Genomic DNA, 27,639 nt, shown 5'->3' on the forward strand with positions numbered 1-27,639 from the left:
GATGACTGCATTAATTCTGAGTCATTCTGTAGTTATCAGGTACAAGCCTTCCTTTATTATTCCACAAGGGTCTTACCTCCATGCTACTGTCAATTTTTACATTTTCAGCCAATATTTTCTTACACAGCCTTTTGGCATCCTAATGTTTCATCAGCTTTCTTGATCTATAATCTTTTAAATCTTCTGTCATATCAATCAATTCAAGTTTCTTAACTTTGTAATGTATTTCTTTTAATTTTCTCTTCCATAGACTTTGTAAGCCAAGGTGGTTTTTAACTTGTACCTACTCTTTTCTTTCTATAAAAAATGTTTACCTTGAATATATTTAGAATCTTGTATGAATGAATTAAACTCAGATTATAATATAAAACTAGTTTGTACATTAAAGTTTAGAGCTGTAAAAGTTTTTACTGTAATCCTTTCTTTAGTGTGTATGACATAAAAATGATTGCAGAATGTTTCTATACAATATTTATTTGAATATGATGTTTACATCACAGTTACCTGTAAAAACCTCAATTATACCTGATGAAGGTCTGCCTATTTACATCATTACTGTTGTGAAATAGTACATTTAAACAGGAAGTAATAAGTGTTATGGCTATTATCCAGCTCATATTGTTCATGGTAGTTATCTTTGATATATTGTTAAAGTTGATCAGTGTTTCCTTTACATAAAAATTGTCTTAATGAAGTTATACACAGGAGTAAAAACATTTATTCTGAAACAATGTTTAGTTGTCACTGTATTTCACCACTATCCAGTTTGAATTTGCACAAAATTCTTTATGTCATAAATTACATTTGAGGTTTGAGTGGAATGCCAAAGCTACAAAAGAGACTACATGTTCCAAAATAGCAGTGATAAATTAGAGGAAAGACGATTATTCAACACCATCTTCTGTCAACTCTTGGTCTATTATTTTACCAAAGAATAGTAGGATTGACCATAACATTATAATGCCCACATAATGGAAAGTGCAAGCACATTCACTGACAGGGATTGTAAGTTGAGTGCTTTAACTAACAGGCCACAAGATCTATATTGGAGGTAAAATATCCATATACCAACACTATATACCATAGCTGGAAGTGAATTCTAATCTTATTAAACTACAAAGTTTATCCATAGAATATGTTTATTTTATTATGTAAGTACACAAAAATTGTACCTTTATATTATTAATAAAGATGTTCTTGTTTATAACAACCATTTTGGTATATTTCTAATTGCATTTATGCAAAATGAATTCCAATTTGAAATAAATTGGCTATCAGTATTAGTAACACACATGAATTATTTATTTCTAAAGATAAAACAATCTCAAGGGATATCAATAAAGTTTGTTTCAGAAATTGGCACAGAGCTACATAAAGACTGCTAGCTTTTCTTCATTTTGATAGCCTTGAGTCAACATCACCTCTACTAGTATAATCAAATAGTGAGATCCAGTGGTCACTTTTATAGTAACTTACGGTCCTAAAGTGTGAAGGATGTGTTTATGGCAATGGGTCAGAAACTATGGACCATCAGTTTCATAGTCTTGCAAGCTAACCACCTTTTGCACCAAGAATGTACTGTTCTGTTTTGAAGTAACTGTTTTTTTTAAATATTTATGTAGTTTATAAAAATTGTTTTTTTAGACATAAGGATATTCTGTTATGAAAATAGAGTAGGTTACATTAAAATTCTCATATAATGATGTTTTGATATTTTTACTAAGTACTTAATGTCACAGTGACAAGGTTAAGTCAATTAAAACATTAGACATGCTCATAATAACATACATAAAAAATTACAGGAACATTTCTATTTGAAATGGTAAAAAGAAACTGTGATAGTATTTACATTAAAGGTATAAATATGCATTTTATTTTTTAAAACTATGCAGTTAACAGTTTGTTTTTACACACTTTTTAAAATTACTTCTGGGGAACAGAAGTAGTCTTCTAAGCCTACATTAAAATTTCACAATTAAAAGTCTTGAAATAAAACTTAAGATAAAATGTTTATAGTAAAAATTTTAAAAAATCAAGATCTCAGTAAAGCTTCTTGAGACAAACAGGTAATATGGCGAAGAATCTTGTGAATCATAGTTGTTGAGAAAATCTAGAAACAAAATGCTGAAATAAACAGTTGCTTCTTTTAACACAAATAACAATTCAATTGGAAAAGTACGGGTTGTCTACAAATCTTATATTTAGTTTGTACTTGAACTGAATCTCTTGAAAACACAGACAAACAGGTGAATCAATACTAAGAGCCACTTGTTTCTTAAACATCAACCAGAGAATTGAATGAAAAAAAGGTTCACCTTAGCTTTGAAGTTACAAAACTTTCAATGTTATTTTAATATACTGCAACAAAACTTGTTTTATATGGATGAGGAGTGGCTATAGTATATTGTTTTTATTTAAATGTCCAATGTATCTGACACTGTGTAAAAGTATATTGAGGATCATTTTTCATATTTTGTTTACTCTCTCTGTTTCTGTAACTTGGTATGCAATGTGTTTAACACTAATTCTGAATTTACTAAGTATATCTACATGAAAAGTGGCAAACTTTTCAAAAATCAGAATTCAGTGCAATATGGTGTTTATGTGGAAAATGAAAATATTATGGTCCATCGTAATTTGTGTATTGCATTCATATTACCTCTAGAATCTCTGAAATGTGTGCCTAATTTTTTTCAGCGTTATTGTATATTGCATCTGATATTTAGTCTCCTCTACCATAAATTGTTACTAAACCAGAAAGTAGTGTAAAATGAAGTACACAACACCATAATGAATGGTGTTTTGTAAAAAGTTCTGGCACACTCACTATGCATCAGTAATAATACATTCATATGTTTCCAAAAGCAATTTACAGGATATAATGCTAAAGTATTCGAGTATCATATATGACAGACAACTACATTTATTTGATATACAGCTGACACTCATAAATGTGGCAAAAAGAACTTGTTGGTTTAGTTCAATGTATGATATTAGAAGAGAGCTTTATGTAACACTCAAAGATGCATATGAATGACGACAGGAAATGTAAGCCTAGGATAAGTACAAGAAAGTTTCCCATTAATTCCTTATATTTTCATTCAATAATACCAGAAGGATATGCTTTACTTATACCTACTACGGGAAAGTAGTCAAATAGACATATCCATAAAATTATCAACTGACCTAAAAATGGGAAAGAGTTAAGATATATAATCTGTGAACTGAAAGTTAGCATTTTCCCATCCTGAAAATGTATTTTCATAAGATACTTAACTCTTCTTACAAAATAGTTTTCTTGACTAGCACTGCCCTCTGTCTGTACACTAGCCTTCTGCTTCTGCATATCTATATGCAAATGATTATGCAGCAGTTTTCCACCAATATGTTGGAAAAATATTTCCTACACAAGTAGGAAAATGTACTGCTGCAAAATACAAACACATTCAGTAGATGGTAGGAAGAAGGACTGCAAACCTAGGGAGCATCTTCAGACCAAAACTTGGCAGAAGTGGCCATTTGTCATCCAGTCCATGATTTGAGGAGGAATACCAGCCAGCACACATGAGGACTTACTTAGCTAGACCATCTCAACTTGAGTGGCAAACTACAATATATATATATATTTTTGTGACATGGTGGAATGCTTCAACTAAAACCTGGTAGCATCTGGAACCCTACATCAGGTCCATGGTAGGAACAGCTTCACACCATTTACACATGATAGTTATCATGACTGGGCCATCTCCAACCAAAACCAGACCTACCAGGATTGTACACCTGGGGAATGGTAGGAATGTCACAATAGGGAAGAACAATCTGTCAGATATATATAGATAGGAATATGGCATGGTACCAAAACTAAAATCTGGCAGCATCTGGTACATAGTACGAAGTACAATGTATATCACCAACACCTGCAGAATGCCACTGCCCTACTCTCAATTACGTGTTACGATTTATCACTCAGGAGGACAAGCCTCCATTGTCCACCCCAGTGGTTAGGAATTGGTGATAAGAACTTTACTTGAAGAAGGGGGGGAAGATGTACTGGAGAGTCCGTAGGATTGCAATAACCTATTTTGAAAAGCAGAGCTACCATATCAATGGAGCTGATAAACCAAAATTCAAAGGCATCTGGAACTGTACGTCAAGTCTGTAGTAGGAAAAGCCTTAGTGCCATCAGAAATGGGCAGCAATCTCTGTCTGCTTTTTACTCATGTTAGTCCAGGATGAACATACTTATGAAGTAAAAGAATTACTAGCAATCCAACAGAACACTTCATCTTTACTACGTGCATAACACAAACCTCTGATGTAATTTTTTAGTCATAGATAACAATAAAATGGAGACACTACCAATACCTGGTGGCATCTAGAATTGTACATCAGGTCTGTGGTATGAAGGGCTACAACTTAATTGATATTGAGCATGGTCAGAGGATGGTCTTTCAAAAAAAAGTATAACTAGTTAGGCATCACTTGCCACAGAGTGGGATCCACAACACACTAGCAAAAGGACCCAGAAAAAGTAAAAAAAAAAAGTATTTCATAATAACAAAGCATAAAAATTTAAATAAATAGTAAATGAAAATTAAGTCAGTAGTATAATGGAAACATCAACAAATATACCAATTGAGAAGTGATTAATAAATGCATGAAGAGGTGGCTGGTTACAACAGGACAGGAGTTGTCTTGCACTCTTGTTGGTGGAGAGCTGCTGCATGATCATTTACATGTGGATATGCAGAAGTGGAAGACTAGTGGCATGAATTGAAAATTTGTGCTGATGGAGGACAGTGCTAATCAAGAAAAGCTATTTTGTGAGGAGAGGTAAGATATGGTATCAGAAAAACTTAAGATAAATATTCTTGTGCGAAGAGTAGATACACACATATCTATTTAATTTCTTGATGGAATTCAAGCTTTTTCTTTGTAATATTATCAGTAACAAATGAATCATTAAAAATGATTTCTGATATATCTAAATATTAAACATTTCATGGTATAGTGTGTAAATGATAGACTAGATACGAGTAAAAATAAAGTGTAATGTCAGGTACAGTAGTATGTTTAGTACCTCTACTGAAAACTAATTATTCATTAATCTAATGCAAAGACTATATACTTTAGGAATTATTATTATTAAATACTCACTTTTAATTTTCCAGAACTATGTGCTGCTGCTGGAGGTGTTGCTATCTCTTTCAAACAAAGATGCTTTAAAAGGTAAAAGTTCCAAGAAAAGTGTAATGATACATTTCTTTATAAACACATTCAGAAAAACTTATCAAGACTTACATCAATAAAAACGTATTATTCGAATAATGTACTAGCTCTGAATTCAAATTAAAACAAAATGCAGAAATTCTTAGATATTTAATTTACAGAATATAAAGTAAGTTACTAATAAGTAAAGAATTAAGAGTATTATTTGAATTTGTAAAGAGAAATAAAAGTTAAACCATGTTAACTTATCAAAAGCTTTAGTGGTTAACATGTATATTTTAAACCAACATGTTTATAAAAATCTGATAGATCCTTAATTATTTAAAAGAACTTCAAAAATAGGACTGAAAATGTTTTGTAGAATAAATAAAAAAATTACTGCAGAACTGGTGTTATGAAAACGTTCTTTGCATATAACAAAATATTTATTGCAGACTTATAATATAACTTGTTACATAACATTATGCAACACAAATTTTGTTCCTGGATAGTATGTGTTATTTCCTAATTGTTTATGTTGAAAAAGTACAGAAAATGGCCATTATTCCCTTCAAATTTTGCTTTTATAACCTGGATAATGAAATTTAGAAATTAACCTATTTTCTATGTAAAAATGGGGAAACCTCAACCAGTTCCACATAATTTTCAGATTGCCAAAGAAGCCCTGAACCACTGCGACAAAGTTGCCCCAAGCTTTTTTCCCTTCCTACTGAGCTTCTTGGGGAATTTTGTGCACTCCAGTATCTTCTTTATTTGTGGTCCAACGAAGAATCCAGCTTTGACCTTTGCCTCAGACAGCTTAGGGAAGAAGTCTCGAAGGTACTTGAAGGCTGCAGACTCCTATCAGGAGCTGTGACAAATTGTTTCATAAGACCCAATTTAATGTGCAATGGTGGGAACAACACCTTCTGGAGGTCCACTAGTGGCTCACACTTGACATTGTGCCTCCCCACAGAGAATTCAGTCCATTGTGATAAATTAGCCACATACATAGCAGAATGTGTCTGGAGAATGCTTACAGCTTCTTAATGTCATCTCTGATAAAATCTGATAGGTCTATGTGTTCACTTAGGCAACTAAAACTAAACTGAAGTGGTGAGTGGTGAGCCCCTGTATATATATATATATATATATATATTACTATGGAAGGTTCTAGAAAATTATAAAAGGTTCTTGAAAATTCTCGTAAGTTCTACAACATTCAAGAAAGTTCTTGAAAATTCTTGTAAGTTCAAGAAAATTCTCTGTCAGCTACTGAGTGCTGAATCTACCTGCAATGTTGTGAAAAATGGGTAAATTTGAAAATTTCATTACCCAGGTCACAAAAGCAAAGTTTGAAGAGAAAAATAGGTATTTTCCATTTACTTTAGGCATAAACAATTGGGATATAACACTTTCTGCCCAGAAAAAAGAAAAAGTAAAAATTTTGTTACATAGTGTAATTAAACATCTAACATATACCCAGTTCTTTATTTCAACTACTTATTTGGTTTAAAATGAAAATTCCAACAAGAAAACCAAAACTTTATGTGCATAATAAACTTTAGTATTTATACAATTTAACTAGGATATGATAAAAATTTTCAATGGAAATCAAACATTATGGAACACTTACAGATAAGTCAATGCCAAGAATAGTATGGAAATGCTTCTCCAAACTTCCCAGAAAGGCAGTTACTTGTTCAACGTTCATTTCATCTGACGACTGGTCATGAATACTAGAAATGATAATTGATTTTTGTACAGTTTTAGTTCTTTCACAATGAATACTTATGTAATATGTAGTTTTATTCAAAAGTTCTTAAATCAAATCCCTTTTTGATACTTGGGAACAAATTAAAACTGAAGATAAAGTACACATCAAAGAGATACAAGATAAAATTACAATAAATTATTGTTGTTTATCAAATGTTTAATGCCTTAGTTGTTCAATAGCAAGACACAATTAAACCTGTTGAAGCTTTACATAAGAATTTCACACTTTTCTTTCTTTTTGCTAATTAACAGTATAATTTTAAAACATTTGGTTACTAAAACTAAATTTGAGTTTAATGTCAACAAGAAATTTTCTTTTTAAATAAAACAAACTACATAATAACATACTTTAAGAATAGTTGTAAAATGTTTGATGTCTATTCCAAAATGAGTTAACTGACATCATCTACTTGAAAATCTCTTTACTAATTAGTTATGTAATTGAAGCTAATTTTTACAGAATATTTTTTATTTCTACAAATGTTTTTGATAATTACCAAAAGTTCACTTTTAACATACTCTGTTAGCAGTGTGAAGTGCTTTGTATTATGAATGTAATTACATTTTTTAAAGCTGTATTTGGTTTTAAAATAAATGGAAAATGCCATTTCTAGTGATACATTCATTTTAAAGCCCAATTTCAAATGCTTTTTCACTAAGCAGGAATTTGAAGACAGTTCTAAACATTTGAAAGTTTGTCAGGTGATGGTGGATTTTTTATTTTATTTTGTTAACCCTTTTGCAATGGGCTCAGTATAGTATACACAAGTATTTATACCATAACACTTGATGCGCTACATGTACCTACACAAAATTTGTTAGATTTGTAGTAAAAATTGCAAGTTTCTATAAACAGAAAGCCAGATATTTTAATTAAGTATTTTTACTACGCATTTGTCTGTGAAAATAAAGTTTGTTTCGTTACTAGTCAGAGCACAAAGTGATTTTTATTAAAAACTTTTTTTCACACAAAAAAACTCACTATTTATGTAATATCTAAAACCTACTAAATACATTTGAAATGTTTGTTTTCATTAAGACTTTATATTTTGTCTGCTACTTTCTCTACTCTAAATATGTGGGGTCTGTAAATTTGACCAACCTTATAATCACCATAAAAAAATAGGAAATAAGTATAAATTATGTTTTTATTCTAGAATGACGACAGATTATAACAATAATAAAAAATACAAATGATTAGTCAAATCTTGTACTTATACATTAATGTATATTTATTATTTTTATTATATTGACCTTTCAGTCATGCCTAGCTAACACTACAGAATTTGCATTGACATGGTGCATGTGCACTCATTTTACCATATAAAACTATTTAAAACTGACCTATAGTCTTTACAAAGTATAGTAAAGACTATAGTAAAGTATAGTTGACTTTAGTGAACTAGTATTTGGTAAAATGCAGTGATATTTCAATTGTTATATAACATATATGTATATAACTATTACTATTTAGAAATAAGTTATTAAACTTATTTTTCTTAAAACTAGAACATTAAAAAAATAAGCACAGCAAACAATTATATTTTCTATATTCTAGTTATGACCATCTTTATCCTCATTTGCTACTTGTCATAGGTTGCTAAGCCTTTTAAATTTTGCACATGAATAATGTGAAACAAAGGTATTTTTTAAGTTTATAGATGCATTCGAAATAATAAAAAATTCATAAATAACTACATCAATACCAAAGAAATTCACTAAAAGTTATTAAGCTTAGTAACTAAGCTGTATTTTATCTGAAGAATATGTGATTTGAAGAAGACTAAAGACATATTCTACCTGCTTGAAATCTTGGGTCAAAAGAACAAGATGGCTTTCAAGCAGTTTAAAATGGCTGAGAAAATGATTATGGGGACAGCATTCTGAACTTTTGATTGGTTATTCACATGTCATATATTGAAGTAAGCGTATATAAGGGACCAGTTTCCAAACGTAGACTGAAGTGGGGCCACTTCAGTGCATAAGTAATATTTCAGCATATAGGGAAAACGTATAATTCTTATTTTATATTCTAGCTTGTCAATACCAGTCATTTGAGTTCCTAATTCCCATTAACCCTTTCACTAAAAGCTCGGTATAACATACATGAATTTGTCTACACATTTCCACATGTTTAGTATTTGCTCTTTACCTTTTGATACAGCATGTGTATCTTCTTCACAAAATCTGGGGCACTTTTAGTAAAGATTACAAGTATTTTGTATACAAAAAATCAGATTTTTTAATGGAATATTTTTACTAAAGATCAGTTTGTAAAAATAGAGTCTGTTTCATTACTAGTCCGAGTGCAAAGAGATTTCATGTTCTAATTAAAAAAACATTTTTGTCCCCAAAACCTCAAATATTATTTGTATAATCTTTAAAACCTCCTAAATGCATTTTAAATGTTATGTTTTAAGTAAGACTTTATATTTTATGTTATTTTCTATAATCTAGCTATGTGGGGTCTGTCACTTAGCCAACCTCATAACCATTATAAAAAATTAGGAAATAAATATAAATTATGCTTTTTTCTTGCTAGAGTTACCACATGCTATAACGTAAAAATACAAATATTTAGTGTAAGTAGCTAACATCTAATAATGCTACACATATTTATTATTTTTTATTATATTGGCCTTCCAGTTACACCTACCTAACATTACATAACTTGCACTGAGGTGGTGCACATGCATTTGTTGTATGTCCAATAATATAAAACTGACCTTTAGTTTTCCCTGTGTTTTCAAGGACAAGTATTTTGTAATATATAGTCACATTTCAATTAGTAGAGATTATATATGTATACAGATTATTAATATTTAGAAATAAATTATTAAACTTGTCTTTTTCACAGATTAAAATGACTAAGAAAACCATAAAGGGGACATTCTAAGCTGTCGATTGGTTATTCACATATCATATACTGTAGTAAGAGTATATAAGGGACTGTTTTAAAAACAGAGTTGAACAGGACCATTGTGTTTTATTCAGTACATAAGCCATATCTCAGCAAAATAAAAACATGTGAGGTTCTTATTTTATATTTTGACTTGATGATATTAGTAATTTGAGTTCCTAATTTGTACTAGTACTGCATTAAACATACCACGTGACTTGTTAAAATTGGTATTTAGATATATTCTTTTGATATTAACTTTTAAATTAAGAAATTAACTCATATATAACATTAAATTTGAACTATAATCTAAAACTTGAATCCAAACTTATTGACAAAAATTCATAAAATAGTAGTTTCAATAAAATTTTGAATGCAATGACATGACCTGTGACCTATCAAGATAGGGTTAAGAAAAACTACTGACAATGTCGAAAAGGTAATAACATATTAACTGTCATTTGCATGAAAATTGCAATTTTTTATTTGTATAATGCCCATTACTTAAAATGTTGTGCATAATAACTTGTTCTGTTCATTTGAGCTGACAGTTATGGTGAAGTACAGGATGGTACATTTAGCAGCTGCCTACATTGTTTCAGTAAAATATACTGAATGTCTGGGCTAGTGTATAAGATAAGATGCAAGAGATGTTGAGTAGAATCAGTATTAAACATAACACATACATTAAAACTAACATTTTGATGCTGCAAAAGGGGAACTGGTACAACTCCCACTCTTTTCTAAAGCATATGTTTAATTAATAAACAGTATTATTAAAAAGATTACTGATAATAATGCTCTGTTGTATTATTACAGTTTTAGGTCCTTATTTAATTTCTAATCAACATGTTAGTGTTAATTATTTTAATTTGGTGTTTATTTATTCTGTTTAATTAATCAACAATTGTCTGTGTTAAATAAAAGTTTTCAATCTAACACAAACTAGTAATTACTCCACTTGAAAAAAGAGTGGAATAATGTATCAGGGAGTCCGATGACCACTGTCACTAGAGACATTGTGCGAGTTAGTACTATCAAGAAGTTGTTCCAAGTTTCCCTTTGTTACAACTCTAATAAAATTGTTTTGTCTGTTTAACTTTAACATTCATTGAACTCAGTTTCACACCTAGCCATATTCTTCCAAACAAACTGTATTTCCTGACTTTTTGCTCAAATATAGGAAAACTTTGCACATATTTTGTAAGAAACAAACATTTACCTAAATTTATATGCTTAATGGTACAAATAAATTATTTACACACTTTATCCTGAATTTTCAATAACTGATTTGCCAATCTTGAATGCTGTTATCCTCTTTTCTTTTAATGATGACTAAATTCAAATAAATTGCAATTTAAATTTTCAGCTTATGAATTACATAGTGGGTCTCTAAGTAAGTTATGTGCATAATTCACTATCAATTCCATAGTGAGAAAAAGAAATGTTTATATCTCATTGATTTATGAAGAGTTGAATTTTCTAACTAAACTTGCTACCTTGCAGTATCTAGAATTTTAAGGACGTTTACTAATACTATGTAACCATAAAAAAGTTGAGAGATAATTTTGTTTATTTTCATGAATATTATTTAGCCAAAATCTTCATCAAGTTATTCCTCTTAAATGATTCTGAACCAACAGTTGATTCTCAGTTGCAAGTTTTGTTATAATGTAGACCATTTGTTTTTAATCTCACCATACATAAAGTTGCAAAGAAGTTATCATTTTTTAACACTGAAAATGTATTTCCAATAGGCACTTATCTCCTCTCACAAGATTAGCTATTCTTGTTTAGTACTGCCCTATAACTGCAAAATTATGCCTTATGCTCCCCCTATGTTGGAATTGGAAGATTCCAACGTGCCTTTCATGCCAATTATCATGCATTACTTGTTAACCAGTAACAGTGTGATATGCTCACGTGATGCATGCGGCTTTCTCTTCACTCCTCTACCTAACTCAAACTTCAGTTTTGCAGAAGGAGCAAACTATGGCAATTGTGGGAAGGATGGGTGGAAAATGTGAGAGAGGTTAGTATTTATCTAAAATACATTTTTAGTGTAGGAAAATTATAACTTCTAATATGGTACTTGTTTCTTTTCACAATATTAGCTAGACTTCTACACTGAAATGGAGGAGAGATCACTGCAAGGAAGAAAAATAGATACACCCAAAAGCATCCAGAGGATACCCCTGATCATGAGAGAAAAATGAGGGCACCACACCACTTCTGTACCAAGTATACTCTTCACCTCTGTGTATAATTTGGGAAACACAAGTGTGGAAAATACGAGGCATAATGTGGTTAGGGCACATCAGACTATACATAGCAGATATACAGTATCCAATACTTCCTATACAAAGAACCAACATCCCACATTGATAGGAGAGGACCAAGAATTGGGGATTAAGATGTGCAACAATTCTTGAACACTTCTACTTGTACAAAGACTTAGGTGGATTGGTTCACTCTAATTCAATACCAACTCTGTGGAATGTTGGTAGGATGAAGATTTATTTTGTAAATGGATATATTTATGAAGCAAATACTGTGATGTTATTCACCTGCAAGTGATCTTATAGAACACCTAATCCTGACAATGACCATGTGGATCCATGAACAAGAGTGCACAGTCAACATAACACACAATGCAGATTTAATAGTTAGAGAATACTTAGTCAGGCACTACTTGACACAGAGCAAGATCTAAGAGATGAATGTGAGGCAAGGGCTTTTGTAAGAAAAGAAAGCATTAAGTATCTATGTTGCAAAGTGTGAAGTACAGCCACAGGCAGTAGGCAATATCCATAGAATTCAGAAACTACAACACAATGGAGATAATGGGAGATGAATGTTAACTAGGTGGACAACATGCCCAAACATAAAACCTCCTTCAAGATCAACCTAGAGGACAGCAAGGGAAAAAAGCGAAGAGGTGGATGGAAAGTGAGGAAAAATGGAAGATAGGAAGGCAAAAATTAGGAATAAACCAATGGATGAAACAATGAATCCAGCTGAGAAGAGTAAAGGGAGAAAGATCCCAGGAGAAAGAGGATTGCCTGGAAATAAATAGTCAGGAAAAGGAACCATTGAAGAAAACTGCATGGACAATATAACAATCAGTAGCACGTACTGGACATAAAAATGTCTGTATGTATCTTCACGAGAAGAAAAGATGAGAAAGGAAATTAAGTGAAAAGGATTAATCTTACAGGTTGTTGAAGACAAAGAAAGAAAGAATGAACTACAGACATGAAAAAACATGGACTGTGGCACACTGTACAAGGAACAGCATTGCAAATAAATAAGATTGATGCTATCAACAGGATAAGAGAAGATGGAATCCTCTTGAAGTGAAAGGAAAAAAGAGAAACACAATGCAAGAGAAGCAAAAAGATGTAAAGTAATGAAATGGAGTACAACATGAATGTCTATTCTGATAGCACTGGAACATGAAGGCAGCCAATACATCCGAAATGAATGGAATAAAGAACAAAGGAAATGAGGGAAAGGAAACAACATCCTGATGTGAGAGTCAGTCTACTTAGCCAGAGACCAAAGACTGTAATCTGGTGTGAAGTTAAAGAGCAGAAAGGTTGGGGTGTAAAATTGACAATAGTGATCAGAGAAAGAAGAAGGGGAGGAATAACTGAAACTGGAGCAGGAGAAGATGATGAATGAGCAGTCCAGGAAGGAGCAATCAAAGGGCCAAGAACAGATTATGAAGAAGGGAGACAAATGGAGAAAGTAATTGGAAAGGAGGATAAGTGAAAGGGGATGTATTCAACCAAATCTAAGTGAAGGGAGCCATAGCCAAAACATGATGATCGGGAACAGGAGACTAAACCAACTGGTGAAAGAAGGAGTAGGTAAATGTATTCATAAAGATACAAACCACTAAATGCCAAGCCAGGGAAACCATAGAATGAAGAGATTATTCCATTGTGTAAACCTATTCTGGTAGAGAGAACAATCCACCATAAGTCTGAAGGAACACTGTATGTGACACAACATTAATCTAACCTGAACAGCATGGGCCCAAAAGATCCATGTGGAAAAGCACTGGGAGTCCTAACCAGGTGTATTCATGGAAACATGAGCCACAACTATTAAATGATCAGATTGAAACATGACTGATCAACTCCTAGATATAAAACAAGAATTTCAAGGCCAGTGAATAGCAAGGATCTCTAGCACAGTGATGGTGATAAAAAGAAAATGCAAACCTCATCCCAAATTCAGACTGTAGAGAATCCAAAGGAACCCAAGCAAGGTTCCATTGGCCACAGAGGACCCATTAAAAGGACCTTAGATGAGCTCAACCAAGGGGTAGGAGAGGACTAATAAAAAAAACTTTATCCCAAAAGTGATAGAACCTCAGGAGAAGAAAAGAGGGAACAAACAGGATGAACTGAATGACCAACACCAAATAAGAAAATAGAGGAGAAGACTGATCCCAATAAGGAAGGGTTAATAAGAACCCTTAAAGAATAAAGGACTATGAAGTATAAATGTAAGGACTTCATTTGGCTGAAAAACTAGACAACCTTTGTACTGTTGATAAGAAGCTAATGAATAGGACATGCTAATGCTCATTTAGAATAGTGAGAAGAAGCCACTTGTCCATGGAAGAGGAAAAGCACAATCCCAGGGTACAAAGTTGTAGAGCAAAGGACCACTCCAACCAACAAACATGGAAGGCACTAAGTCAGCCCAAAGGAAAAGACATGAAACCAGTACACCATTCCACAGTGGAAAAACCAGAGAAAAGGACAAGAATGCCTTAAGATGGAATATGGAGATAAACATTGGAGAAAACATTCTCAATCATCCAAAATCCCTAAGCAAAAACCCATCACAGGGAAGAGAGGATGCTCTGGTGAATTGAGGAGCATAAACAAATGGAGTGAGATGGGACAGATCACAGTTCCTAGTCAATTTGGGAACATCAAACAAGTAGAAGTAAACCTCCCAACAATGTAGGTAGGTCTAAAATCCTGTTGGGCAAGGAGGGAAAAACTGATAAAGAAAGAGGTTGGCATGATCAGGGATTCTACAGTGGAAGAAAGAAACAGGTACGCTGGACTCGGGGAGAGTAAAAAAAAAAAAGGGATAAAGAAACCGTATGACAAGAGAATGAGACCCCATTGAGATGTAAAAAGCTGCCACCAGACCCACTGGCTAGCCTTCAGAACAAAAGCTTGTGTGCCCTACATGATTGGAAAAACAATGAACTATGATACAGTGGTCTGGTAGACCAATACTGTTGGCATACAAGATGCAGACTGGGAAAAACATATCACTGGAAAGGAAAGGGTGTAAAATTGTTGTGCTAAATAGAACTCCAGACAACAAGGAATCTAGAAAGATGGTAAGTATGTAATGTTGCAAAAACTGGGCCATATGTAGGACCTGTAGAAAGGGTCCATGAAGTAAAGCACCACAACCTAAAATGCCCAATCAAGAAGGAAGATACAGTCCTCACAAATCATTCACGACTAAACAAAATCCATAGAAAGGATGCAGGAAGGCATGTTGTACGTTGGGGGGGGAACAGTAGAAAATCTGTAGAGATCCTTGTTAGTTATGCCAGAAACAAAAGGCACAGGTGAAAAACAAAGGATGTCCATAGAAAACTCAAACTTTCTGTACACAAAGGCTGATGAATTCCCAATGGGTTGCCAGTATTTGTGGCCTAAAGTATTGTTACAGATGAAATAAGTTGACTTAAAGTGTTAATAAGAACTTTTGAGTGCATGCTTGAATTCTGCCAAACAAGCAAAAGATTTGGCAACATAACATGGGTAAAGAAATGCTTTTAAAATAAATGTGAAATTGAACAAAATAAAGTGAAAGTGAAACAACTTCAAGTCCTAACTGAAACAAAATAAAGATGTCTGAACTCAAATGCTGTAAAACAAGAAGTGAGTTACATAATAGAGTGTAGCCACGAGCATGTCATGCTTCTATTGGTTAACAAGTGATGCACGAGACATGTTGGAATCTTCCAATTCCAACTGGTGGGAGCATAAGGTTTGTGGTATGCATTAGTAAAAAAAGGTTGCAGTTACAGGGCAGCACCAAATGAGAATAGCTAACTTTGTAAAAGGAGATAAGCACTGTATCAGAAAGATAGTTGTCAAAACCTATTATTACACAAAATCTGAACAGAAATTAGCAAGTGAATTTCAATCTACTTACCAGTTCCAGATCTTGCGTGCTGATTCTTGTTGTATGTTATATGTAATGCTCTGAAGTTGCTTCAGTGGTACAGAATAAACTAACTGAACAGATCGATTTGGTCGTTCTTCTAAATATACAAAGTATTTATTTAAAGGCAGCACTACAAATTATTGTGATGCAAAATAGACATACATGCTGTGAGTTATATTATTCTGTAAATGTAATTTGTTTTTATAACTTCTTTGAACATTTTACTTTTTATCATTTTTTCCATATCTTAGAAAGTTGAACTGATTTATTTGTGAATTTGTTTCTTTCAACCAGCAAATCATGCACTTCACAAATATCTGCCCAACTTATGTTTACCTACACACAAATTAGAGAGAAAAATTAACAACTAATAAACTAGTTGAAACTATGGTAAAAACTTTATTTTTATGGTATAAGATTTATGTTTTAATAAAATCTGTGTAAAACATTAAGTTAATAAGAGATGAAAAATTATATCTTTAAAGCTTTTAAGCATTTATGTCTAGACTAAAGAATTGAGTCAGAGTTTTACCATTTAAAATCCCAGCCCACATGGAAATCATCCAGCTGAGCTCAAGAGGTGTAAATACCAGTGGTGTAGCCACACAGTCAAATTTAGTCTGCCAAAGAAAGAAGCATGCATAATGTGTTAGCTTCTTAGATTTTAATATTGAAATATCATATCAATAAACAAAAAATGTCAAACTATGGATATATCTGCCAAGTATGTAAAAATTCAAGTTATGGTATCTGAATGGAAAAATAAGAATTGTCTCTTTTGGGCACAAAATAAGATTTTATAATTTTATGCCCAAAGTCAAACAAAAAATGTTAAAAAAAAGCTATAACAGACTTTAAAGGAAGTGATTTAACATATTTTGACAAAGTTTATTCAACATTTTGGATCTATTAAATATTTTTATGAGACATAAAACTATATTCCAAGACTACTTAAATTTATAAAATATTAATGGTGGTTTTCATATATTTCTAATTATATTATTCTTGTTCGTAAATCTTCCACAGATATGTGTATGTGAAAAAATCACTTAGAATTTTACATGTAAAACCCAGAATTTCTCCAAACTAAAATAAAAAAGTAATTAGTGTAAGAACTAAAAATAAGTAGTCAGCTAAAACCCAATAAGAACATGAGGCCAACTGTTCTCTTTCTAATTATTCAGAAACTTTAAAGCCACATATAACAATAGTGTTGTTTCTATATCCTACAGTTGAATGGACCTGCATCCTCGTGTCAAAATTAACAGGACATGGTGGAAATATTTATGGATATACCTAAGATGCTGTTTTTCATATTAAAAAATACTATAACTTATGAACAAGTTTACTTATGTGATGGAATAGCATCATGTTAGCACCGTTATGTCCACATAAACAAAACTTAAGTTTCCAATGTAACATATTAAGTAATCTGCAGGGACGTGGCACATAAGACGTGTGCAAATTAGTTTTGATCAACCCGAGATGTCATGGGTGAGGACATAACTAGCACACTGATATTAACATTGTAATCAGTAGTTTGGAGGTTCTTTTGGGTTACATCATTTTAGTACAGTAATGTCACAATATCAATGCTTTTATCTTCTATTTACTCTCTTTTATGAACCATAAACAATACATAGAAAGATTTAATTTTAAAGTGAATTAGTAAGGGTTTCCAGTATAAAAGAATGAAATAAACTTGCTCTTGAAAAACAATCCTGCTTGATACACTTGGTTAATACTTCATTTGACCTAAGACATTTTAACAAGGGCTTAAATATCAGGTTGAGTGAAATTTGACAAAAGAAAAAGAATAAAAGCACATTGAAAATGTACCATTTTATTTCAAAATGAAGTATATAATAATATTTATTTTCTTATTGTGATAACTGAACAACTTAGTATTAAACAGGTTGAGTATGTTATGGTAGAATGATTTTGGAACCTTACCAAATTACTACAGTCCATGACTATGCATATTGGAATTTGCCCTGCAGTGTGATTTCCATTTAAAAAAACACTTCATCATTAGGCAGTCATAGTTATAACATACTCCCCTTCCCTGCAGCTTTTTGTAACTAATCCAATCACACAGAAGTCCATAGACACTGTGTCTAATAATTTGACCAGTATGTCTTTGTTTAGAACAGCAAAAATACTCAATTTATTTTCCATCTGCTGAAGGTATGCAAGACTGAATGACTATGTTGCAGGAACAACTTGTGTAAATCTGACTTGTGTTGCTTTTCCAGAGGTATACAACAGTTGAATTGGAGGTATAACTGGAAGCCTTATCTTGCCGAATCCATACCTCATTGCTCTTACAGATAAAGATTAATCTTTTTTTCTTTAGTAATGTGGCCTGGGACATATAAATGCTTTTACCACTGGCTTGTGTTTATGGACTCCTTCCTGCTACAAGCCATTGCTTACCATTGTCAGAGTATGACTTCACAAGTCTCTTTTTGTTAGATGGTCCTGGTTTCCCAAGTTAATCCAAATTAATTTTTTTACAATATCTTATAAAATCTGAACACATATTTACATGATCTGAGTTTTTTAATATTTTGCATTAGAGAAGACTACTACATACCTTTAACAAAAATGATAGGAGTTTGGGAACATCACACTATCTACAAATACCATATAATGTTAAAATATAATTTAATAAATGCTGTTTAATCACAATGTTATATCCATCAAATGACTTGTTGATTTGCATATTCAAAACATTTTAATATGATATACACAACCCTTCATAATAATAATGCTATTTTTAAATTTATGACACATGCTTACATATTTAGTACATAGTACATATTTAGAGAGGTATTTAAAAATGGAATGAGAGGAGAGACACAGTTAACACCTTTACAGCCTGTTTAAATAATCCACAACATATAATAGTTTATTTTTTTGAATTTCACGCAAAGCTCCAAAGGGCTATCTGTGTTAACCATCTCTAATTTACCAGTGTAAGACTAGAGGGAAGGCAGCTAGTCATCACCACCAACTACCAGCTCTTGGGCTACTCTTTCACCAACAAAGAGTAGGATTGATCATCACATTGTAATGCTCCCACAGCTGAAAGGGTAAACATGTTTGGTGTGATGATGATTTGAAACCGCAACCCGGAAATTACGAGTTGAGCACCCTAGCCACTTGGCCATACCAGGCACTCAGCATATAAAAACTGTTAATAAAGCTCTGACAATCTGATGTATACACACATGCATACACACATATATATATATATATATATATATAAATAATTTACTTCTGCCATTTCACATTAGTATACAAGGTAAAGCTGTTTGAATCTTGTAATATTTTAAATCAAGCAGTATCATTGAGAATGCAGTTGAAAACTTATACAGATATAATACATATCTGGGTTAAATGCATCATATAACACTTTTAATTAAACTACAGAACTACATATCAGCATATTTTTCCCATGTATTACAGTATCTTTATAACAAACAATATAAATTCAAGGTTAATGGTACAAAATGAATTTTAGCTGTAAATCTACAGTATCGTCGACCAAGGTTATGCTTACAGTGAAGTGTGAAGAAAGAGTGAAAAAGTTGAATTATATTAAATTATTTCTTTATCAGTTAAAAAAATAGATAAAAGTTACAGGAATGGACAAACATTTACCTGTATGAAATCTAAAACTCTAGATGTGAATGACACTTGTCCCTTAGTGAGTAAGACGGGCAACTGTGTGAAGCTCTTTGAATCAGCTAACAAGTTGAGGGTATCTTCTGATCCTTCAACACAGCAAAGAATGCCACAGAACACCTCTTTTTCTCCTCCTAAAAGTGGGCATAAAAATAAAAGATTTCATAAAATACTCTTTACATAATAGCATAAGTCTAAAACTTTTTCATATAATTAGTATTAAAGCTAGTTTCTTGCTTTCACTTCTATCTCAACATAGTGTCCAAACAAAATTACTCTCAGTTCAAATTCCATTAGATATATATGTCCAATATGACTGATTAAAGCTCATTGCAAAAGGTTTGCTTTGAATTTCATGCAAAGCTACACAAAGGCTATCTGTGCTAGCTGTCCCTAAATTAGTAGTGTAAGACAAAAGGGGTGGCAGCTTGTCATTATCACCCACCTCCAACCTTTGGGCTACTCTTTTGCCAACAAATTGTGGGATTGACCATCACATTATAATGCCCCCACGGCTAAAAGGGCAAGCATGTTTGACATGACGAGGATTCAAACCCATGACCCTCAGATTATGTGTTGAGTGCCTTAAACATCTGACCATGTAGGGCCCATTGCAAATAGAGGGGATTAAAAAATCATTTATAAGTAAATCATCAGAAGAATGATATATCCAAAATAAAAATAACAAGTGGAGTGTGATTTTGTTGATTTATATTCTACAACCTCACAATCTTATCAGATAAATGAGTTTACTTCTATTCATAGCATTTGAAATCATAAATCTTGAAATAAGTTCAGTGTTAAATATTGGTGAGTTAGCTACTAAATGTTTTTTCCATTTAACATTGTTTTATTTTTTGTGTAGGTGAAGTACTTGAAAACAATGACAAATTATTGTATGTTATCTGCAATTTATAAATGGTTCTTCAAAAAGTTTTAAATTTAAATTAAGCTCCTAGAAGAAAACAAATTATTTTCAAATTTGACTCAAATATCTGTGTATGAGAACAATGCATTTCTCAGACCGAGCAAAAAGGTAGCAAATTAGGTTCAAAGTTTATGATTTCATTATACTTTTGTTAATGAAATTTAGGTTAATGTCTATTAATTAGAAAGAAAAATTCTTACACTTTTTATCAAAACTGAATATTTTAATATAAATTCTATAGCTAAAAGTCTTAGAGCAGTTAAACATTGCAATGAAAAGTAACCATGTAATTGGAATAGTTGTATAAATGCACTCTAGATATATGAAGAAAAAGCTAAAAATGAAATATGCCACTGTTCAATAATAATAATGATTATTTACTTGTAAACAAACAAATTCATTAAGCTGGTTAAATAGATATCATAATGCTGTGGTGAAATATTTTACTGACATTGGAATAATATCAATCAGAAAACGTGCAACAGTCCAGTAACACATTTTGAGCCAAGTGACAAGTACTGTAGTCCATACATGTTACCTGGTCATAAACAATAAAATTACTGTTACTATTTTTTTTAACTATTGCAACAAAGTAGGACCAAAGAATTTTATTTATATTTCAACTTGAAACAAATTATGAGTAACTTCTTAATCTACTAAATGTTTATATTAAAATCAAATTTACTGACAACAAAGAAACTAAACCCTGGTTACCAGTTAATATGTTGATAAAATAATATTACCAGCATGGTTAACATCAGTTTTCCAAAACTCTGACAGAAGATGCAACATTCAAGTGGTAAATTTTCACAAGTACATTAGCACTGATGGACTTTTGTGTCTGTCATCATCCACAATTTCTCTCATTATAGAAAGCCTCTATGTCAATTATTAACACATAAAAGCATTAAATGTAATTTGTACATGAACATAAGGTAATTACTAAACATTTAGAGGACTTTGAAAATTTTTTAAAAACTTGCCTGTTTTAGAGGAAACTCGTATTTTAATTTCTACTGCTTCATTATCACCTGAATATAAAAAAAATACAATAGTATAAAGTTTCTAACATTCTAACATTACAGCATATTAATGCACAAAACTGTACTGGTCTAAACTTGCAGCCAGTTTCCTATCCAATAAATCAGCTTATCCTTCCATACAGAAGTATTTAAACAAGCTTTTTATGTGGCACCTTGTCAAATGTTTTCTGAAAATACAGATATATAAAATCCATACCTGCACTCTCATCTACATAAGCAGTAACCTCTTCAAAAAATCCCTTCAAAGATAAATAAAGCAATATTTTCCTTGGAAAAATTATGATTATCCAACAAAATTTTAAACTTTGTTAAGTGACTTTGTAAAGCATTTTGTATTTCCCATTCATTACTTTTCCCATCACTAATTTAAAACTAATAGGCCTATAATAACTGGGGCAATTTTTAACACCTCTCATAAAGAGAAGTAACATTAGCCAACTTCCATTTCTTTGGCACCTGTCTACTATTCAAGGGCATATAAAAATAGTAGTAATTGGCTTACATATTCAATCTCCTTCAATAGAAGCTTAAGATATGATGAAGTGAATTCAAACAAAATAAATTCTTTAAAATTTAAAATACTGCATAGAGAAAATAAAACACAAATGATCATGACAATAAATTTTTAAAACTTGTGTGCAGAAATTTTTCTTGATGTATATTAATTTCAGATCATTTATTAATGACAATATGATTTTATTAAAATAACACCAAGAAAGAAACTCAAACTAGTTAACATATTTCCTTATAGAGCACAACTATAAAACAAAAATACATTCAATATATATATATATATATATAATAACCTTTACAATGTTAATTGTTTTTGTGTACACTGTACTTGTCTATACTTCAAACTAAATATCTGTGAAATTACATACCTTTCAAACTGGCAAGCCCTTCATACACAGAAAAACATGTTTTTATGCTATTACTTGAGCCAATCATCACACCATACCCTTGAATCTCTTTCTGAAGAGCAATTATAGAGAATGAAGAACTTAAAGATTCAAAATTGCCTTGAAAAGACTATGCATACATAACAATAAAAAAATATATACAAATTCAACAAACAAAAAGTAAACAAATTCATTTTTATAAGACGATGATTATTTGGTAAATTAATTTTTTAATAATTTTATATGCAAGAACTTTTAATTCACACAAATTCATTACAAAAAAAAACCATTACTTCAACAATGTTTTTTACAACCAGGGATAAATTTCACCTTGATTTGGGGTGACAATAATCTGTTAGCTAAAAAAACATAGACTAACATACTTGGTACTAAATTAAACAAAAGAAAAATGCACATTCCTTTGAATGATGCATCAGCCATTAAATTCCACATTGTTAAGCCTTACATATTTATCATTGGTTAAAGCAACAGGTGCAGAATTCACAGTTTAAAACCCTTTTTAGAACTCAAAATTTTTAATGCAATTCTAGATACGGTACTGTGCATTTATATACAACATTTTTATATAATTAGAAACCTAAAACAATGAATAATACTTGAAAGCTATAACCAAATTTTCAAATGTATTTTAAACTTCTTTAATAAAACTTGAAATTGGATTAAATTACAGTTCTTATGTTTTACTTTTGATTCATCACACTAATTTTGGTTATTTGATTATTTTCATAACAGTAATCAATTTGATTACAATTTCATTGAATTAATTAGTTTATAACATTAACTGATCCTCAACACTCAACTCTATTTATGTACACTGCATAAAATAATTAACTTATGATACAGTAAACCTAGTTATAAAATAATGTCATTCATTTTCCTCATCTAACTTTTATGTGAATCAGGTGTTCAGTGATTTTTGGTTTCACATCTGTTTCCTTTTTTTTTTTTAATATTCAAACTGTAATTTCAGTCTTTTAGCCACACTCTAACTTTAGATGTAGATATGAACATTCTACAGTTTGAATGAAATTTTCAAAGTATCAGTTTTTGAAATATTATTGATTTAAAATTACTGGTGTGTTTATAGTAATTATATATGAGCACATTTGTAAGCAAATTTGATGCTGTACTTTCATGATAAAATATTTTTGAGAAACGCTTGTGTGGCTATAATCACAAGCAACTCCTCAACCCACACACGTAGTCCATCCATAAAGGTCAACATCTGTAGATTTGTTTGTTTTTTACAGAAAAGTCACATTGAGCTATTTGCTGTATTCACTGTGGGAAGTCAAACCCCAGATTTTAGCATTTTAAGTCCATAGATCTACTGCTGTCCCACAGAGGGACACATGCATATAGGAAATGAAGGAAACTAAAATAACTGTTCAATAATTAAATTGACGAGTAATGTGTGAAACTTGACATATTGGTTTATTTTAAAGTGAGTTAAAATAAGCTAGCTATTTTACAAGGAAAATACAAAACACTTACAGCCTCAAGGTGAGCCTTCAAAAGCCTTGAATATAACCTCAAGGATGAAGGGCTGTTGTCAAACTGGAAAAGAGGGCTGACCTTGTGAATGCGCCATGTTTTGTTCACAAGAGCTATTAAAATAACAAATAATAACAACATTTCCAGTTCTATATATAAAAATAGCTAAGTTAAAATAATGGTATCAGCCATACTAAAATGTGATTTAAAAATCAAGTGCCAAGTTATAGAAAAGAACAAATCCTGTAAAGAAATATATAGGTAAAAACGGCTGGTATAGGTTGAAAAACTTTTTATGTAGAGGAGCGAACAATGTTTTGACCTTCTTTGGTCATCATCAGGTTCACAAACAAAGAAAGAGGTAACTACCAATAGCTGACCACATGTTTGAAGGGGTTGTATAATTGAGTGTAGAACTGTAGAGAGCATGTTTAGATGTTTGATTATGTTTATTAATATAGGTATAAAGTTGTTCCTTTGTATTGATTTATTTTGGGGTTGATTTGTTGTACAAGTAAGGCTTATTTAATTTTGCATTTGTTTATGTTTGTTTCTTTATTTAGTATTTGGGTGTCTTCTACGGTTATATTGTATTTATTTGATTTGCAGTGTTCAAAAACGTGTGAAGGTGCCTTTTTGTGTTCTTTGAATCTGGTTTCCATTTTTCTACTTGTTTCTCCAATATAGATGTCATAGCAGTTATCACATTGTATTTTATAACTAATGTTGGTGTGGTGTTTGTCAGGGTAGTTTTTAAATAGTATAGACCTTAGTTTTGTGCCTGGTTTTTGAATAAATTTGATATTAACTGGAGTGTCATATTTTGTTACTAGTTTTTGCCAAATCTTGGTTTTTCTGCTGATGTTGGGAATATATTTTTCTCTACAAGTGGGTTTTCTGGTCATCATAAAATCCTGTAGATACTTATAAGTGGATAAGTTTAGCAGAAAAACACTACGGAATACTCAGTTATCCCCAATTTTTTGTGCAACTGAAACAAGCAGTAATATGAATATAAAAAAAAGGTTATATTTTCCATTATGTTTTTACTGCTTAATACACATTTTCACATCTTACTGTACAGAGTTTGCTCTTCTGTGTAATTTACATTATTAATCATACTTTTATATACATGTAAAATCAGACTTACACAAGAGGATTGATTTATCAATGATCCAGGTCCACTACAGAAAAATACACATTTTTTGCAGTCACTATGTTATTCCACTAATACTATAAGAAAATAATATAATGCAATAAAAATAGGTAATCCAAATTTTTGTGTCTGAACAAAACAGTATTAAGTTTCATAAAATGTCATGTTTTATAAATAGTTTTAGGGCTGCACCTTCCAATTTACCACATTATTGGAAAATATGCAATACAGACCATCCAAATGATACTGTTTGCCAAGTGACTACCTTGAAAACTGATTAATTATGGTAAATTTGTTACATAGGTGACTACAAAGATTACATGTGAATATCTTTCAGTACCCTACAATACTTTTGAGTGACCTGAAATATATTCTAGTAATTTGTAAATACTTTAACCCTACTACTTTAACAGTTTGGTGTATATATCTGTTTATAGTCACTAAGTTCTCTGTATACTGTGTGGTTCGTAACAACTGTTTAGAGAGTATTCAGATATTTTTGACAATCCAGCTTAACTATTTTACAGCATTGGTCTGTTACTTTACTCAACAATTTCTCCAGAACAGTAATGTTTTTACTGATGCACACATAACACCTCAAATAGAGTAGTAGTAGTAATTATAGGCCTTGGACACACACACATATATATATTCATACGTTTACACAGTCACATGGTTTGCTACAATTATAGTTCCATGCTAAAATATTATGATTTATGTGTTCAAAGCAATTATTTATAAAGTGTTGGGGAATGAAGTATTCATTATGACCTCAAATAAGTATAAATTTAAACTAAAATCATCTCCCATTACAGTCACAACCAGTAATTTATACTGTATTATTGTATTCCTAGGTAGTATGTCACATAAATCACTTCGTGAAACACTTAATTCTTTAAAATTGTTTAACATTTTGTGTGTTTTCCATTTTATCTCCAGTGAGCCGCATTTTCTACCTATAGAAAATCATCTGGTTTCTCTCTTCTTTGTTCAGAAAGAGAACTGTTTAACATGTATGAGTTTACTTACAGCAGTGAGGCATCATTGACCATGTATAAGAATCTATGTTTCACACTCTCTTTTGCCATTAATCAAGTATATAGTTATAATCAACAATCACATTCTTTAGACAGATCACTAAACTAAAATGGATAAAGTGGGAAATAATAAATAAAAACTGCTAAAATTACAATAAGTAAATTAATAATAAAATGGAAAAATGTTGCTTTGAATATTTATAAGAACTTAAAACAAACACTTTGCCTTTTAAGTTAGAAGCAACTTGCTCAGTTGGTTCTATTGTTTTTTCAGTCCTTCCTGTGAGATTTCTCACCCTTGGTGTCTTACTATAAGGAGTGTGTCTGTGGGATCTGGCTCTTAATGACATTGGAAGAAATTCTGATCTTACATGTGGAGTGGAGTCAACATTTTTTTGTTTCATGTCTATAAGCAAGATGGAAATGATTACAAAAATTACTAATTTTTCTTTAATAAATTAACACTAGTATGTGCATTTTTTTTACACAAGGCTGTATATCAGGTGGCATTCCCTAACAGTTTTTAAATTCAACCTTCTTAATGCAATGTATTAATTTTTTATACATACACATACCTAAATGTCGAGTTACAACATATCTGTTATGCCTCTCACAACCAGATATTAGCATAACAAATACATCTGAAACATTTTAAACAAATTCAATAAAACCTGCCATAATACAATACATATAAAAGCAACTGTTAGTCATGTGGACATTTTCCAAAAAAATAAATGTTAGCCTGCACCAACATTAACTTAAAAACGAAACAGTTACATCTATAATGCAAGATATATTTAAAAATATATAATTATTGTTAAAATAAAACAGTTTCAACACCTTAAGGATTAACCTGTTCTAAATATGAAGAGTTGAAATTAATAGCCCATACATTTCTTCAGCTATGGGCTAATACATTAGAAAGCTCCTAACATGGTCATACGTAATTTAAACATGTATTGAGATTTATTGAACGAGTTGCACGTAGCAATAATGGCACTTTACAAATTGTGGTTTAACGTTTAATAGAATGAAAAGGACATTGGTGATTTTTTGAAATGTAAATATAGGTTCAAATTTTTACACTCATGAATGATGTGCATGTAAGTAAAACCTAGAAAGATCAAGTGATTTCTTGTTGTATGTTAATATGTTGTTAGTATGTATGCTCCAAGTTATAAATGATACCTATACTAATTGGTAATAATAGTATTAACATAATACCCTCACTGGCGCTGAACTCGAAGCAATACGACACGTTAGATTTATACC

The 27,639-nt window shown here is 31.4% G+C and overlaps 1 protein-coding gene across 1 annotated transcript; it reads right to left on the reverse strand.

The window, feature by feature from the left end:
* Nucleotides 1–1,121: 1,121 nt before the first annotated feature.
* On the reverse strand, nucleotides 1,122–27,611 carry LOC143241086 (centromere protein L-like). The gene is made up of 11 exons (XM_076484609.1): nucleotides 27,592–27,611; nucleotides 26,594–26,773; nucleotides 24,175–24,287; nucleotides 22,642–22,732; nucleotides 21,701–21,748; nucleotides 19,766–19,923; nucleotides 16,632–16,719; nucleotides 16,088–16,196; nucleotides 6,845–6,947; nucleotides 5,158–5,220; nucleotides 1,122–2,110 (listed from the first exon to the last, which is right to left on the reverse strand). The coding sequence occupies exons 2-11, from the start codon at nucleotides 26,769–26,771 to the stop codon at nucleotides 2,033–2,035; spliced, it is 1,029 nt and encodes a 342-aa protein (XP_076340724.1). The 5' UTR covers nucleotides 26,772–26,773; nucleotides 27,592–27,611; the 3' UTR covers nucleotides 1,122–2,032.
* Nucleotides 27,612–27,639: the final 28 nt, after the last annotated feature.

Source organism: Tachypleus tridentatus, chromosome 13 (genome assembly GCF_004210375.1).
Source record: "Tachypleus tridentatus isolate NWPU-2018 chromosome 13, ASM421037v1, whole genome shotgun sequence".
Taxonomy (NCBI): Eukaryota; Metazoa; Arthropoda; class Merostomata; order Xiphosura; family Limulidae; genus Tachypleus; species Tachypleus tridentatus.